The sequence below is a fragment of the Bubalus bubalis genome, chromosome 17 (assembly GCF_019923935.1).
Source record: "Bubalus bubalis isolate 160015118507 breed Murrah chromosome 17, NDDB_SH_1, whole genome shotgun sequence".
Taxonomy (NCBI): domain Eukaryota; kingdom Metazoa; phylum Chordata; class Mammalia; order Artiodactyla; family Bovidae; genus Bubalus; species Bubalus bubalis.
Genome location: NC_059173.1, coordinates 65,632,972 through 65,648,176, shown reverse-complemented (window position 1 = coordinate 65,648,176; position 15,205 = coordinate 65,632,972). Strand labels below are relative to the sequence as shown.

The window sequence follows — 15,205 nt, the reverse complement described above, 5'->3', positions numbered from 1 at the left end:
CATTATTGATTTCTTTCATTCTTTCCATTCCTATTTATTTCCATCTTTAAAAAAAAAAAAAATATATATATATATATAGGATTTCCCTGATGGTCCAGTGGTTAAGAATCCACCTTGCAGTGCAGGGAACAGAGGTTCAATCCTTGGTCTGGAAAGATCTCACATGCCTTGGGGCAGCTAAGCCAGTGCACCGAACTACCAAGGCCAAGCTCGAGAGCCCATGTGCCCCAACTGCTGCAGCCCACGTGCTAGAGCCGGCGCTCCGCAGCAGGAGAAGCCGGCACAGTGAGGAGACCGTGCACCACAGCCAGAGAGTAGCTCCCACTCACTGCAGCTAGAGAGAGCCCACACAGCACAAAGACCCAGTACAGCCATAAATAAATAGATTAGAAGATTCTTCTTTAAAAAAAAAAGATTTGGCAATACTAAAGTACTTTCATTGGAGGGAATGGTTTTTCACCTAATAGTTTCAAATCTGACTGAGAAATATTATATTAAAGTGTCATAATTTTACACACCCTCACAGCCTACCTGGTGAAAGCAGACCCCTATGGTAGAGCCCTGAGTGTTAAGCCTGGGTGGCTGAGACACACAGAGATGAACTAAGACTGCCATGCGAGCATTTACATCAGTGGGAAGAGAATGACTCACTTGCTGATATAACTTATTGATACTGAAAAATATCAATAAAGCTAGCTTAAATAGTTGAGCATTAACCGCTTATTTGAGGCGGGGAAGCAAACGATTTTCTATTACATCAGAAACTTAGCAAACAGACATAACAGATAACCTGTATTTTTCAAGCATAAATGAGACTGAGTCTCTTGAATTACAAACTGTGGGTCTTACAAGTAGTCTGATATATAAATACCCTGATTCTTTGGAGAAACCCAACCACATTTTCTAAATTGATATTAGGAATAATGTTGGTTTTAGCACTCTTCCTCATTTTTCTTCTGCCCAGTGTAGCAGTACTTTAAAAAGCACAGTTACCACACTGAAATCAGTCACACTGCATTTGCTACGTTATTGGTGTGTTATTTCTAAGCCTGCAAGTTTAAAAAATTGTTTTAAAACTTCAAACTTTTGGAATTCATCAAGAAGGGCACTGCTTTATTTAATGTAAATCTCAAAGCTTTAAGTAGTTTTCCGACTTAGTGCATTATGGTCAAATATTTCATCACAACCCTAACCTCTACTGAGCCTTGTAGATGAGGTTTTATATAAGGTGCTCACCCCTAGATGCTCCCTGAGTGCTAAGTCTGCTCTTCCTTCCCTACTTACAGTGAAGGGGAAAAAATGGCCCAGAGTTATGAAAAGGGAGAGATTCACAAGTTTGATTAAAAGATTTTATTTGGGGTCATGGAAATATTGCAGAATTCTACCAACACTTTGGCTAGGTGTCTAGATAGAACCTATGCCTATTTTCTATGCTAAGCCCTCCTCACCTGATGTTTTCAACTTAGGGGATGTGAGATAGAGAGCCCTAGTTAGGGGGGAACGACATATGCTTATTCCAGCAAATAAGAGGAAGATTGATTGGCTCTACAAGGAGGGCCACATCACAAGTTATGGAGTTTTTTCAAAACCCAAATTCTGGATTTCATACCTTTTTAGCATCTATGGTATGTTTTGTCGATTTAATACCTAGCTAAACTGGTTAACCTCAGCTGTAAATTTCCTAATTACTTAGCCTTAAATTTATCTTATGAAATAATACAATTGTTGCCTTGATTTTTGTCTTTACTAGATTGATGTTCCAGGAGGAAATGGGAAACGGGAATCCATCTCATCTCATTGTGTTAAGTAAGTTTTACTTGTGTTCTTTTGCACGAAATACAAAGGATGTGAGCATTTATATCATAAAGAATTAACAAGCTTAAACACTTCAGATGCATGGTTATTCAGATTCTCAGTATGTCTTTTTAATTATGAGGAAAATGACTTGTTTAAACATTCTGATGAAATTGCAGCATGCTGATAGTGGCAGCCCTCTGTGCCAGTATAGGGCTTACAGACAGCCAGTCTGTCCTGCTGCTCCCCACAGCCTAACCTCGGCTGAAGACAGGTTTCATCATCCACTGCATTTTGTGTTGGCCTTCTGGTATTTATCTACCAAACTGATTTCTAGAAAGTTCAAGTATTTTTGTCACAGTGTTAGGGAACCATTGACCAAAACCACCTACGTTGACCAGGCATGACAATAACCACTTGAACAAGTTGTCTCACAATAGGAGGTCCCAATAAGAAGCATGAAAACTAACCGGGAAAATCTGGGAGAGGCCAAAAAAAGGAGGAGATGCCTGCCCATAATATGTCTTATAAAACTAACTGGAAGAATTTGGGAGGGGCCAAAAGGACGGAAGAGATGCCAGCCTATAATATGTCCTGCCAACCTCCCAGAATCCTTCCTGCTGAAATCCATCTTGGGTGAGCAATGCACACGCCACCAGGAAGGACCCTGAGTCAGAGACAACCAGGAGGCTCACCCCATTACAATAAAACCCGGGACTGCCAGTCGTGTGGCAGAGCAGTCCTTCTGGGTTCCCTTACCCTGCTGCTCTCTGCCCGGGCGCCCCTTCCCAGCAAAGCTTCTTGCTTTGTCAGCACATGTGTCTCCTCAGACAGTTGATTTCCGAGTGTTCGACAAGAGCCCACTCTCTCCTCCAACAATAGAAAGTATTTAAACCTAATAGAAATATGAAGTCTACAGATCTGCTAGGTATGTTGTATTGTTTTGTTTTTGAGAGGACCTAGAAGAAAGTAAATCCCATGGGTGGAGGACCCTGGTGGGCCGCAGTCCATGGGGTTGCTAAGAGTCAGACACGACTGAGCGACTTCACTTTCACTTCTCACTTTTATGCACTGGAGAAAGAAATGGCAGCCCACTCCAGTGTTCTTGTCTGGAGAATCCCAGGGACGGGGGAGCCTGGTGGGCTGCCGTCTATGGGGTTGCACAGAGTCGGACATGACTGAAGCGACTTAGCAGCTTCAGAAGAAAGTAAAGGAGGAGTTAATTTGGAGGAGGCTTCTTTTATGTTTGAAGACCTTTCTGTGAATTTATGTATCCTTTTCTGCATCATTGTAACTCCTTTGTGATTTAAAACATTGCCACAATGCAACTTTATATTCCAGTTAAATGAGCAAATTAATAGAATGCAGTACCTCCTGAAGACTGTAAACCTGTCTTTGAATAGGTCAGACATAAGAAGATATGCTCTCTGAGGACTTCAGAAAATAAATGCAAAGGTTATCACAAATAAGAAAGCTTCTGAGGCCACAATAGTTTAATTCTGTTTCAGGTTCAGCTTTTCTCCTGTTTTTAAGCAGTGTTCTCTGTGTCAGCAGGTTGAATTTGAAGTGGGCTTTCATAGCCGTTGATCCACTGACCTGACTTAAATCAGACTTTGATTGCAGCCAGTACCAACCTTTTCTTTTCAGGCAATTGCCTCTCCTTTGTCATTGCCGTTGAAACTTCCTTTCTGAAGCCTCAAGTCGAAGGTTTAGTATACAGTCATGTCTTCGAGGGATGCAATTTCACTCTGTTTTTATCTTATTATCAGTCAGAATTGCAGATCATTTAAGGATTGTTCCAATTCTCAGAAATGAAGTCTTTTTAAAGGAGATACAAAAATCATTTTAAAACAACAGTATTAGGTATAAGATTAAATGTTTTAAGATAATGTGCCGAGTGTGTTTTCTTTGAACGTCCTAGTTTTGAAGACCATTCATCTATATACAGAACTCACTGATTCAGCATGTCTTAAGCATCTACCCTGCCCAGCTGATGCCCATTGCATTTCTGCCATGAAAGTTTGATGTCTTGCCCTGAGATCCTCAGGATTAACACTTCTAAACTCAGTGTGTTTATGACTGAGAGGGTTCAGACTCAGCCCTGGATTACTGTGGCCCAGGGATACAAAAACATGGAGACTGGGGGGATTCTGTCCTGAAAAGGTGATCAAAAGGTGTGACAACCTCAACCAACCACCAGCTGCTTATCTGGCATTCTGCATGTGCCAGAAACCTTGACTTTAGCCTTTCTGAGTGAAATAGGCTCGAATCTACAAAGTAAGGACTGTCATTTAGAAATGTAGCTTATTCTTTTTCATGGAAATTTTAAATTATGCCTAGTATATCTTGTTCCAAAGTAAATACAAAATAAATATTCACTGAAAGATTAAATGAGGGTTTCCAGGCATTTTGAAAGTTAGTAGTGCCTAATTTAACCCACAAATGTGATCTTTCTTCAGAGGCCCAAGGTGTGTTGCTCGATTTGAGTATATTGGAGACCAGAAGGACGAGTTAAGTTTCTCAGAGGGAGAAATTATTATTCTTAAAGAGTATGTGAATGATGAGTGGGCGAGAGGAGAACTTGGAGACAGATCTGGAATCTTCCCCCTTAACTTTGTGGAACTCATTGAGGATCATCCCACTTCTGGTACAAATGTTTTAAGTGAGTATTGAGAATATGGCTTTTTATTGTGTACTATCCTAATTCAAATAAACCAGGTAATAGGGTTAATACTTAAGTTGCATAATAATCCATATTGCCATATTTTTTAAGGTAGAAGGAAAAATGATTTTTAAATAGTATTTGTCATGTTGGGGATAGTCATTATTGGGGCAGTCTCTCAAAGAGCTGGCTTTTGTGTTTTAGATAATTAGCAGTAGCTTCATATTTTTTTTACTAAAGTCTCTCAGTCGTGTCCAACTCTTTGCAACCCCATGGGCTACACAGTCCATGGAATTCTCCAGGCCAGAATACTGGAGTGGGTAGCCTTTCCCTTCTCCAGGGGATCTTCCCGACCCAAGAATTGAACCGGGTCTCCTTCATTGCAGGTGGGTTCTTTACCAACTGAGCTATCAGGGAAGCCGTTCATATTAGCTATCAGGGAAGCTTCATATTAGAGATGGAAAAAAAAAGAATCATCAACTTTTAAACAGAAATGGTCTGTAGAGTATAACTAATGCATTTCCTCTTTCAGTCTACAGTAAAGAAAACAAACCCAGAGAATGTAGTTTGTACTGGCTTGGCAAAGCTAGTAGCCAGTACATGAAGAGACTGATCTGGCATCCCAGACTTTTTACTTTCCTCCGAAAGATTTTCCCCAATGCTGTGTGGTCTTTACATCTGAAGTTTTGATTTTTCTTTTAAAATATAGGCACAAAGGTACCACCAAAGACCAAAAAAGAAGATTCTGGTGCAAATTCTCAGGTAGGCTGCTTGAATACATAACTGTGGTGAAAGCCAAGTTTTATCTCTGGGAGGACTATTAAAATCATAATTATCAAAAGCAGTGTTTAATTTTTTAATTCACGTAGCAGATATTTGAGGTATATAGGTGATCAATTCCTTTCTTGCTCATAGAGCTCATCATACAAATGAATTAGAAAAACATACAAACACTGATAAACATTAACGAGGAAAGAGACATTATTGGAATATTCATGAAAGAGATAGTGTAAGTGGCTGATAGTAAAAAAGGTTTGTTTTGGTTTTTTTTTGGCTGCGCACCTTGGTTCCCTGTCCAGGTCTCAAACCCACGCTCCCTGTGTTGGGAGCACAGAGTTTTAACTACTGGACCATCAGGGAAGTCCCTAAGAAAGTCATTTAACCTTACAGTAATCAAAGAAAGGCCTTGTAAGGAGACAGTAAAATACCATTTAACATATCTAGTTAACTAAAGATTCAATACAACAGCAAACAAGTAATTATAGGTAAGTGATTGTTAAAAGAGGAAAAGTACAGATTATTGTTATTGTTTTTATCTCTCACCCTAAAGACGAAAAATGAGACAAGGTTTTAGTCACAAAGATGGTCATAGTGGTGTTATTATAATGTGAAAAAACTGGAAATAACCTGAATATAGCCATTATTGGGAAAATGTTCTGAGGCCATGAAAAACTAGATTTGTAAAGTAAATGTCATGGGAGGAAAACATAGTGAAACTGAATATACAGCATAAAAAGACTAGCAGGAAATGTATTTAAGTTGTTAACATTCAGTTTCCTTAGGTGGTTAACATTATAGATAGATGGGTGTTTTTCCCATTCTTCGTACATTTCCGAACTTGCCAAATGTTCAGGAACATTTGTATTGCTTTTATAGTGGGAGAGAGGAAAAATGTAGTAATATTTTTAATGTTTAGCATGACTTCCAAAGTTCAAACTGGACAGGAGTGTGAATGACTTCCATCGTTTTCTGTGAGATTTTAGAAGATGAGCCCGACCGGGTCGTTGTTTGTCACAGTGCCAGGGGTCGCCGGGCTGTGTGTCTCCGTTCTTTCATCCCCCCACTGATGGTCAAACAGGAAAGAAAGTGGCCACAGTTCTTCGAAAGGAAGCGTCCTCATGGTGGCCACTGTTTCCCAGGAGTGACAAGGGCTCTTCTGTGGAGTTGGTTTCTCGCGTGCGGGAACACGAGGAGAGGGTTAGGGGTTTTGTTTGCTTAGTTGTTTTTCTTTGGCGCCATCAGCTGCCGAGCACTTAAGGTGTGCCAGGCACTGTGCTGCGCAGTCTACATGCAACACCTCGTGTGACCCCACGTGAGCCCTGAGATGAAGCTGAGGCTTAGCGTAGTGAAACGCCTTGCCCTGTGTTAACTGGGAGTGACAGAACTGGTCTGGAACCCAGGCCCATCTGGCTCTAAGCTTTTGATCTTAGTGTAATCCTTGCCTCCCTGCTTGAGCTCCTTGAACACAGGGTTCCCATCCGAGTTGACAGAGACTCCTTGTCACAGAGAAGAACCTTCTTATGATGTGTTTGCAGCAAAAAGCATTCTTGTTGGAGCATGAACCATCACGCCAGGTGGTTACCCTGCCAGCCTTGGAGCGAACTGTGACTTGTAAAATTAGAAGTGTGGACTGATGGAGACTTGGGCCATGGGGTCCGATAACCTCTCAGCCAGGTGGTGTGCTCACTGCTCAGTCGTGTGTGCACTCGTGTCCAGCTGTTTGCAACTCCCTGGGCTGTAGCCCACCAAGCTCCTCTGTTCATGGAATTTTCTAGGCAAGAATACTGAAGTGAGTTGCCATTTCCTCCTCCAGGGATCTTCTTGACCCAGGGATCGAACCTATATCTCCTGCATTGCAGGCAGATCCTTTGTTGCTGAGTCACCAGGTAAAGACCTGGGAATTAACGGACTGCCCATTCTGATCCTTCCTAATTTAGGTAAAGAGCTTCACTGAAAACTATATGCTTGGAAATTCCCTGGAAGTCCAGTGGTTAGGATTCTGGGCTTCCAATACCAAGAGCCTGGGTTCAATCCCTGGTCTGGGAATTAAAATCCCACAAGCTTATAAAGCAATTATCCTTCAATAAAAAATAAATTAATAAAAAAAAAAAATCCCACAAGCTGCACTGTGTGGCCAAAAAAAAAAAGAAAAAAGGAAAATTATATGTTTGCCAGAATGTTTTCATAGTGTCATAAATACTATATACAAATATGATAAGCTTTTATCTAATTTTTTAATGTAACTAATGTCATAGATCATGGGCTTCCCAGTTGGTGCTAGTGGTAAAGAGCCCACCTGCCAATGCAGAAGACATTGCAGAAGACACAGGTTCAATCCCTGGGTTGGGAAGATCCCCTGAAGGAGGGCCTGGCAACCCACTCCAGTATTCTTACCTGGAGAATCCCATGTACAGAGGAGCCTGGCAGGCTACAGTCCATGGAGTTGGAGAGAGTCGGACACGTCTGAAGTGACTTAGCACACACAATGTCATAGACCGTAATTAGAAAGAAACTTTTACTTAAGCATTATATATCCCTTAAAAGCAAAAGTCACAAATTTTATCACATGTCATTTAGAATTTTAAGAAAAAAGTTACTGGAAGCTTTTATTTCTGAAACTCATTAGTGACGTTAGGTATTGAGTGATTTAAAGTGGCCCTCAGACTTTGAAATGTTATGACCCCTTAGTTTTTTTGCCACCACTTTTTAAGCTTTGTGAAAATTAATCTGAAATAAAATTTCACATTTCTTACCAAACTGATTTGTAACAGGAGAACAATCTTGGTGGAGAATGGTGCGAAGCTCTGCACAGTTTCATGGCAGAGACCAGTGAAGACTTATCCTTCAAGAGGGGAGACCGGATCCTGATCCTGGAGCGAGTAGACTCCGACTGGTACAAGGGCAGACTGCGGGACCGAGAGGGCATCTTCCCTGCTGTCTTTGTGCGGCCCTGTTCAGGTACCACTGCTGCCCGGGAGGCTCTTACCCTCCAAGGGGACCCCCAAGACCCTTGAAATGATACAGATTTCTTGTACTTCTGGCTGTGCTCAATTTCAGTTGTTTGCCTGTATTTGAAAGTTAATTCATAAGGTTATGCAAACTTTCTGCATATAATTTGTTGAAGTTATGGGGGAAAAAGACATAAAGATACCTTTAATCAATAATGGCTAGTTTTATCTCCTGAATATATTTTCTGTAATTTTTTTTTCTTCTAAGAGAACATCCTTCATCTTTTTACAAGTTATAATAAATTCAAAATTAATTGAAAATATTATGTCCTGGAAGTGACGAGGGGATTTCTTAAAATGTTTGATTTGTGTTTTAGTCAATGACTTTCTATGTATTTGAATTTTTGGTGTCTTCATAGCTGATGCAAAAGGCGTGGCTGCTTTATCACTGAAGGGGAGGAAGGCCAAAGCCTTGTATGATTTCCATGGGGAGAATGAAGATGAGCTTTCCTTCAAGGTCAGAATGTGTATCATTTTTGTAACTGCATTAAGCAGCTGTAAATTTTGAAATGTCTTCAGGGTGAACACTTGCATGGAGTATTGATCACTGATCAAGAATGAACAGATCTCAGACCCTCGTTCTTAAGGATGAGATTAGAGAAGTGACTAGGGCAAATGTATATTATCAGCAGATCATTGAGGTACTTTAAAGTCTTATTGATATTGCTAGACCCACAGTTGCCTAACAAATTCCTTATTCCTCAGCCTTATGACATGCGATCTCACTAATACTGGAGGTTTCACTGGAAGCCCTAGTAAAGGACGGTCCTCAGACTTCCCTGGTGGTCTCCAAGCTAAGATTCTGTGCTTCCACTCCAGGGAACACATGCTTGATCCCTGGTTCAGGAATTAAGATCCCATGATGCCATGCGGCTCAGCCAAAGTAAAGAAGGGAGGATCCTCTGCAGGGCCCTTGCAGCCTGCTGCTGTCGCGTCGTGAAACCAGGGGGAAGCCAGGTGGCCTGGACTACAGTGGCCTCTGCAGCAGGGCCTCACAAGGCCCTGCAGTCTTGTCCACAGAGATACTGAATAGACTTTGGGTAGTGATCCCAAAAGATTAAGGTACTTTGAGGAGGGTTTTTTAAGAAGCCTAAAGCCTAACCTTAATCTTAAACAGAATACTTGCATGATCCTGTTTCCACATCCACAGGTGGATTGTGCTCAGAGGAGAGTACCCAGGGCAATACTGTGGTATTGGGCCAGACGCTGTCAGAAGAGTTGTTAGGCAATGGGAAATTCTCCATCATTGGAGATACTCAGAGGGAATTAGAGTATCCAGGAGTGACTGGACAAGATGAGACTTAAGACAGTGGGTACCCACATAAGGTTTACACCTGTCTACAACAAAATGAGGAAAACAGCGATGGCTAGGGATGTGGAGGCTTTAGGGGAGTCATGGAGAAAGGTGGGCATGCTGAGATATGTCAGTATAAGGTTGCTAACTTTTCTGTTTTGTGATGGAGTTTACTATCTTCTGAGAATTTCTTTTTCATATTAAAATGTCATTTCCATTATAAAATATTACTAGTAAATGATACATATTTCTTATGCAAAATTATAATTGGTAACCCTATATGTTTCTTTCTCTCTTTTTAATTTCTTGGTCCATAAAATCCAAATGTTTAGAAACTGTTGCCCTAGTCCTTTTCAATCTTGAGAATCAATGGCTCAAAATTAATTCCTTTTATCCTCAAGTATAATGTTACTGCAAGTGAACCCTCTGGATTCAGACTTCAGTTTTGGCCTTCATTTAGGTTGTCAGTATAATCATCCAGAAAATAGGTTGTCTTCAGGCATTTTTACAAATGCCTGACTGTAAGCGAGATAGTTCTAGAGTCTTTTAGTTAAGGGATGCTGTACCATTTTAAGTATTGTTGATCATTAATATTTTATTCAATATCCACAGAATATTAGTAAATAAAACTTTTTTTAAATTGTCCTAGCTCTCAGAAAACAGATGTGGCATATATGTATGTATGAATCAGAGCTAAGAAAAAGTTTTACAATACAGTATACTAATGCATATATATGGAATTTAGAAAGATGGTAACAATAACCCTGTATACGAGACAGCAAAAGAGACACTGATGTATAGAATAGTCTTTTGGACTCTGTGGGAGAGGGAGAGGGTGGGATGATTTGGGAGAATGGCATTGAAATACATATAATATCATATATGCAATGAGTCGCCAGTCCAGGTTCGATGCACGATACTGGATGCTTGGGGCTGGTGCACTGGGATGACCCAGAGGGATGGTATGGGGAGAGAGAAGGGAGGAGGGTTCAGGATGGGGAACACATGTATACCTGTGGCGGATTCATTTCGATATTTGGCAAAACCAATACAATGTTGTAAAGTTTAAAAATAAAATAAAATTAAAAAAAAAATAAGCACACACACAAAAAAGAAAAATAGTTTTAGTCAAGGATTATAATTTAGGAACCAGAAGGAACTTAAAACAGAAACTTTAAATGCCAAAATTTTTACATATTTTAGCAGAGTAAACTAAATTAATGACATTAGATTGTCAGCATTTTCCATTAAGAATGGCCTTAAATCAAACCAGTTTTCCAAAGGGCAGTATCCTAGGGCTACAAATAAATCCATTTAACCTGATAAAGATATCCTTAAAAGTAGCCAGGGTATTCTTAGACCATTACAGAATCTTAAACTCAGGTTCCAGGAAATGGCTAGAAACCGTAAAGAAAATAGTTTCAGGAGATAATTTCAAAACTTACATCTTCATCTGTTGAGATAGTATAATTCACACAGGAGTAAGACACCCAGCCCTTTGACTAGCCCAGGGAAGACAGTCGCGTGCTGAGTCAGCGACAGGGAGAATGCAGTGTGGTACTAAGGCCGTGGAGGAGTGGACTGCGCCGAACGGTAGGGGAGAATGCCATTATGTGGAAGAACAGATGTAGAGCACAAAATGCTCAGGAGGCTGAGAAAAGGCCATTTTAGTAAAAACCTGTCTAAGTAGAAAGGTAGACTGTGTAATGTGGTGACCGCATGCCTAGTGGTTAACATTAGGTTATCCATTATGATTCCTGGATAGGCCCTGGAATCACTCTAGATTCGAATCCCCTTCCTACCACTCACTGACATGCAGCCCTGAGCAAGTCACGTAATCCCTCGGAGTTTCAGTTTCCTTTTCTATAAAATAAGGAAATCTATAAAAATATTTCTCAAAAATGGGGAAATAATAGTACCACTTCTAGGACTGCAGTATTGTTTAAATGAGTTAATTTTCACTATTCTTAGTTTGATAACAAATAAAAATAAAATAAATGAGTGAGTTCCCATAAAGCACACAGAAAAGGACGAGGCACACATACAGTGAGCATGCAGCCCTCTCGCCACCAAGTCTTTGCGCGTCGCCCGGAATGAGGCCTCCCCAGACTGCCGACGCGGTGGCAGCTCACACTTTCTGCCCTCCTCTGCCGGCTGTTATTCGTCTCCCAACTCTGGAGTAAGGTCTTTCTTCATTGCTGTATCCATAGTGTCCAGAAGTGTCTGACACGTAGTGGGTGTCTGATAAATAATTGTTACTGGGGAAAAAATTTCTATATATATACTATGTTAGCTGGTATTTCTATTTATTAAATAATAATTTTAGATTAGGAGTGGTGAATTTGAGGGGCACAAAATACAACCTGGAAATGCAACAAAGTCGACAGTGACAGAGGAATGGGGTTTGAGGAAAAGAAGCAGCTTAACACATGTACACTCAGCAGAAACTTAATAATTAGTTTCAATTCCTGTTTTTCTACAGGCTGGAGACATAATAACAGAGCTGGAATCTGTCGATGATGACTGGATGAGTGGAGAACTGATGGGAAAATCTGGAATATTTCCCAAAACGTACATTCAGTTTTTACAAGTTAGCTAAAGGTGATGCTTGACTGTGCTCCTTGGCACAGAAACTCACTTGAACTCTCACTTTGACTATCAGATATGTTTTTGCACTATTTTTTTAAATGGAAAGAAATATTGATGCTGTATACGGTATACTAGAATTTTCTGAAAGCAGAAAACATCTTGATTTTGTAGTTAGCTTTCACTCACATTAGAAGCGTGCGCATGGAACCCATGCGCACATTTCCACCAGGGAGGACATCAAGCAGGAGCAAGGCAGGCAGCCCCTCCCCCGGCAGAGCGTCTGGAGACAGGGCTGCACTGGGACACTTAGAAGCGAACACTGCACTTGGACGTCTGTGTTCATCAGCGCAAGTAAAGTATCCGTGCTTCTTCAATTTTCACTTCAGTTATAAAGAGGACATTTGTTATTCTACATGCTGTAACTCTCAGGCGATGGTTGGTAACCTAAATTTCATTTTTGACATTCAAATTAATTCTAACAGCTTGAGAGCATTATCCTTATGACCAGGGCAAAGCCTTGTTTCAGAAGGGAGTAGTTCATTGACCAGTGGAGCCTTGGTGAGCACGTGGTGAGTCAGCTCACAGTCACCAAATGCTCCTGTGTTGCCAGATGTTTTCCCGTTGTCCCAGAGTCTGAAAGTGGTTAAAATTTGATGCATAAGAACCAAAACCACCCTGAAAAGCCTTGCTAATAGAACTAACTCTTTCACATACCTGCAGTACTTCTTTCTTTCCTCTGTGTATACTTTATGTTAACAGGGTTATTATAAAGCACATTTTCTGATTCTGTAATCATTCTTTTGACAATTACTGGTACTCAAAGAAAAATTCATTTTCTTTGTGTTACCCCAGTAATACATAAAAGCTGTGTCTTGTTACAGTGGTACATTATGAATCACATATATATATCTCAGAATACAGAGCAACTGTTAAGATGGAAAACAATGCCAAACCCGCAGCTCATTCTTCCAAATATAACCAGAGCTAAAAATAATTTGAGAATCTGAAGGCTAATACTTTCGGGGTTTTTTTTCCCCCCCAGCTCATCCCTGCAGTTTTTAGAGTAAATAAAAAACCACTTTCCTGCTCTCCATTGTTATGCACTCCAGGCTTAAGATGAAAGTCTTAAAGCTAAAAAGTGGTTCATTGTGAAACTGAATCAATTACACCTTATCGGCTGAAGCCAAATATATTGGTTGAAGACAATCTTTCAAACAGATCAATGGAATAGAATTTCATTGGAAATGTAAAACACTTTCCCAACAATGTTCATAACTTTCTTCTGTTTTTGAGAAGAGTTTCATATGCTGGGCCACTTTTTTGCTTATGTTGTTGTTTCCATTGTCCAAAAAGTTAGGCAGTTAAGTGATGAAACCATTATGTGAATACCATTTGGGGTTCTGTACCAGAGGAGAGACTTACCTTGTCTTTGACTAAAGACTGTCATTTTCCAGTATATGGTTACAGTTGATTTCAGGGTATGGGAGCTGTTTTTTTTTTTTTTTAATGTTTTGGGTATAGAAGATGGAATAAAGAAAACTGGTCAAATATCACTCAAGAGTAATTTCATAAGAAATGGATGGCTTAAAGCATTGTCTCAACTAAATTCCTATTTGCAGCAAGCTTGTATAACAGCAGGAAGGTGAGACTCGGGGGGGACTGGGATAGGGCATGAGGTATATTTCTTTGCCTGTGTAATCTTAACATCTTACATCAAAAATCATGAAAACTTAGCATTATTGGAGAAAAATATTCCTCTTAAATTTTGGCCTCTGTCAGCAGAATGATAAGTGCAATAGGTGTGTATCTACTTGACACTATAATAAACTGAACTGAACTTTCCAAGTCCATTTCTCTTACATACTAGACTGAGGTTTTTGAGAATGGAGATGATATCTTATCTTTTTATCTCTAGCCGTTTGCACCATATAGGCTCAATAGAGGCTTGCTGGTGGGTTGGTTGGCTGGCTGGAGGGACAGGGGTAACTTTCATGTAATAGTGATACTATTTTGGAGCCACTATGATCCAAATATCTTTCCTCTTTAATTTACTGACAAAAAACTTTGTTGAAACAAAACTTGCAGTTATATGTCTTCCACTCCATCATGCTACATTTTTTGTCATTTATTACCTACTCAGCTGATGAGAAGTAAAAAGGTAGCATGGTGTAAGTTTTCACAGGTACTTTCTTATTCTGTATATTGATTGAACATGACTTTTATACTCAGTGAATCTCATAGTGGAGAAATAGAAATGTATTCTTGCTCTTTTCAGGAATTTTAGTTGAAAACCTAATATTGTTCATCCAAGCCACTGCAAACTAGGATCTCCAAATCCTTTTTCTTTGGTGGGTTAAACTAGAGAAGTCATTTAATATGTTATTCTTACCCTTTTGAACACTAAAAGACCGCAGATTTCTTTATAAGATGCTCTAGCTTATATGACTGAGGGGGTGGTTAATGTCATTTGTGCTCATGGGAATCACAGGTTTTTAACAGTCTGAAATATTCATTATGAAAAAGATCAGTACATTTATCAGAATTTGTTAGAACTGGCATTTGAAAAAAAATTTATTTTTCTACAGGGTTGTTATGCATCAATACTCTTAACAATAATTGTTTAGTTTTTGTTCAGCTTCTTAAGCTTAGATAAATATGCCCAGAGAAATACTGATGAAATAGGCTAATTACAAAGAGATATTTGGTATTAATATAATCATTAGTGGTATATTCCTTTTAATTAGTATCAAATGTAACTGGACAATATGATTCATAATTCAGTGCTATTTTGAATGTCATTAATTGAATCCTTAGCAGTGAATTTTTTCAGAACTTAATAGGAAATAATTTTCTAACCTACTCCTTTATACTTCACTGTAATTATGGGGTAGAGGGGAAATAGAAAGCCTAACTCAGAACACCACCACCATCTAGGGGCCTTTTACCTAATTGCAGTCTCATCCTGTTAAACCACAGAAGTCTGCAGGTCAGAGCTCAACCTGCAGGGGTTAAATGATTTGCCTAAGGTCATACAGGTATGGCAGAGCCTAAAGCAAAACCTATCTACTGAGTCCTGAT

General features: G+C 39.8%; 1 protein-coding gene across 10 annotated transcripts in view; it reads left to right on the top strand.

Moving 5' to 3' along the window:
- Nucleotides 1-13,972, top strand: part of SH3D19 (SH3 domain containing 19) — a 194,804-nt gene extending 180,832 nt beyond the window's left edge. For all 10 annotated transcript variants that reach the window (XM_025268164.3, XM_044930517.2, XM_025268165.3 and 7 more), the window contains 6 exons: nt 1,751-1,806; nt 4,254-4,456; nt 5,166-5,218; nt 8,008-8,194; nt 8,604-8,701; nt 12,021-13,972. In XM_025268164.3, coding sequence (XP_025123949.3) covers nt 1,751-1,806; nt 4,254-4,456; nt 5,166-5,218; nt 8,008-8,194; nt 8,604-8,701; nt 12,021-12,137 — 714 coding nt within the window. In that variant the 3' untranslated portion in view covers nt 12,138-13,972. The remainder of the gene's footprint in view (nt 1-1,750; nt 1,807-4,253; nt 4,457-5,165; nt 5,219-8,007; nt 8,195-8,603; nt 8,702-12,020) is intronic.
- The last annotated feature ends 1,233 nt before the right edge of the window (nt 13,973-15,205 follow it).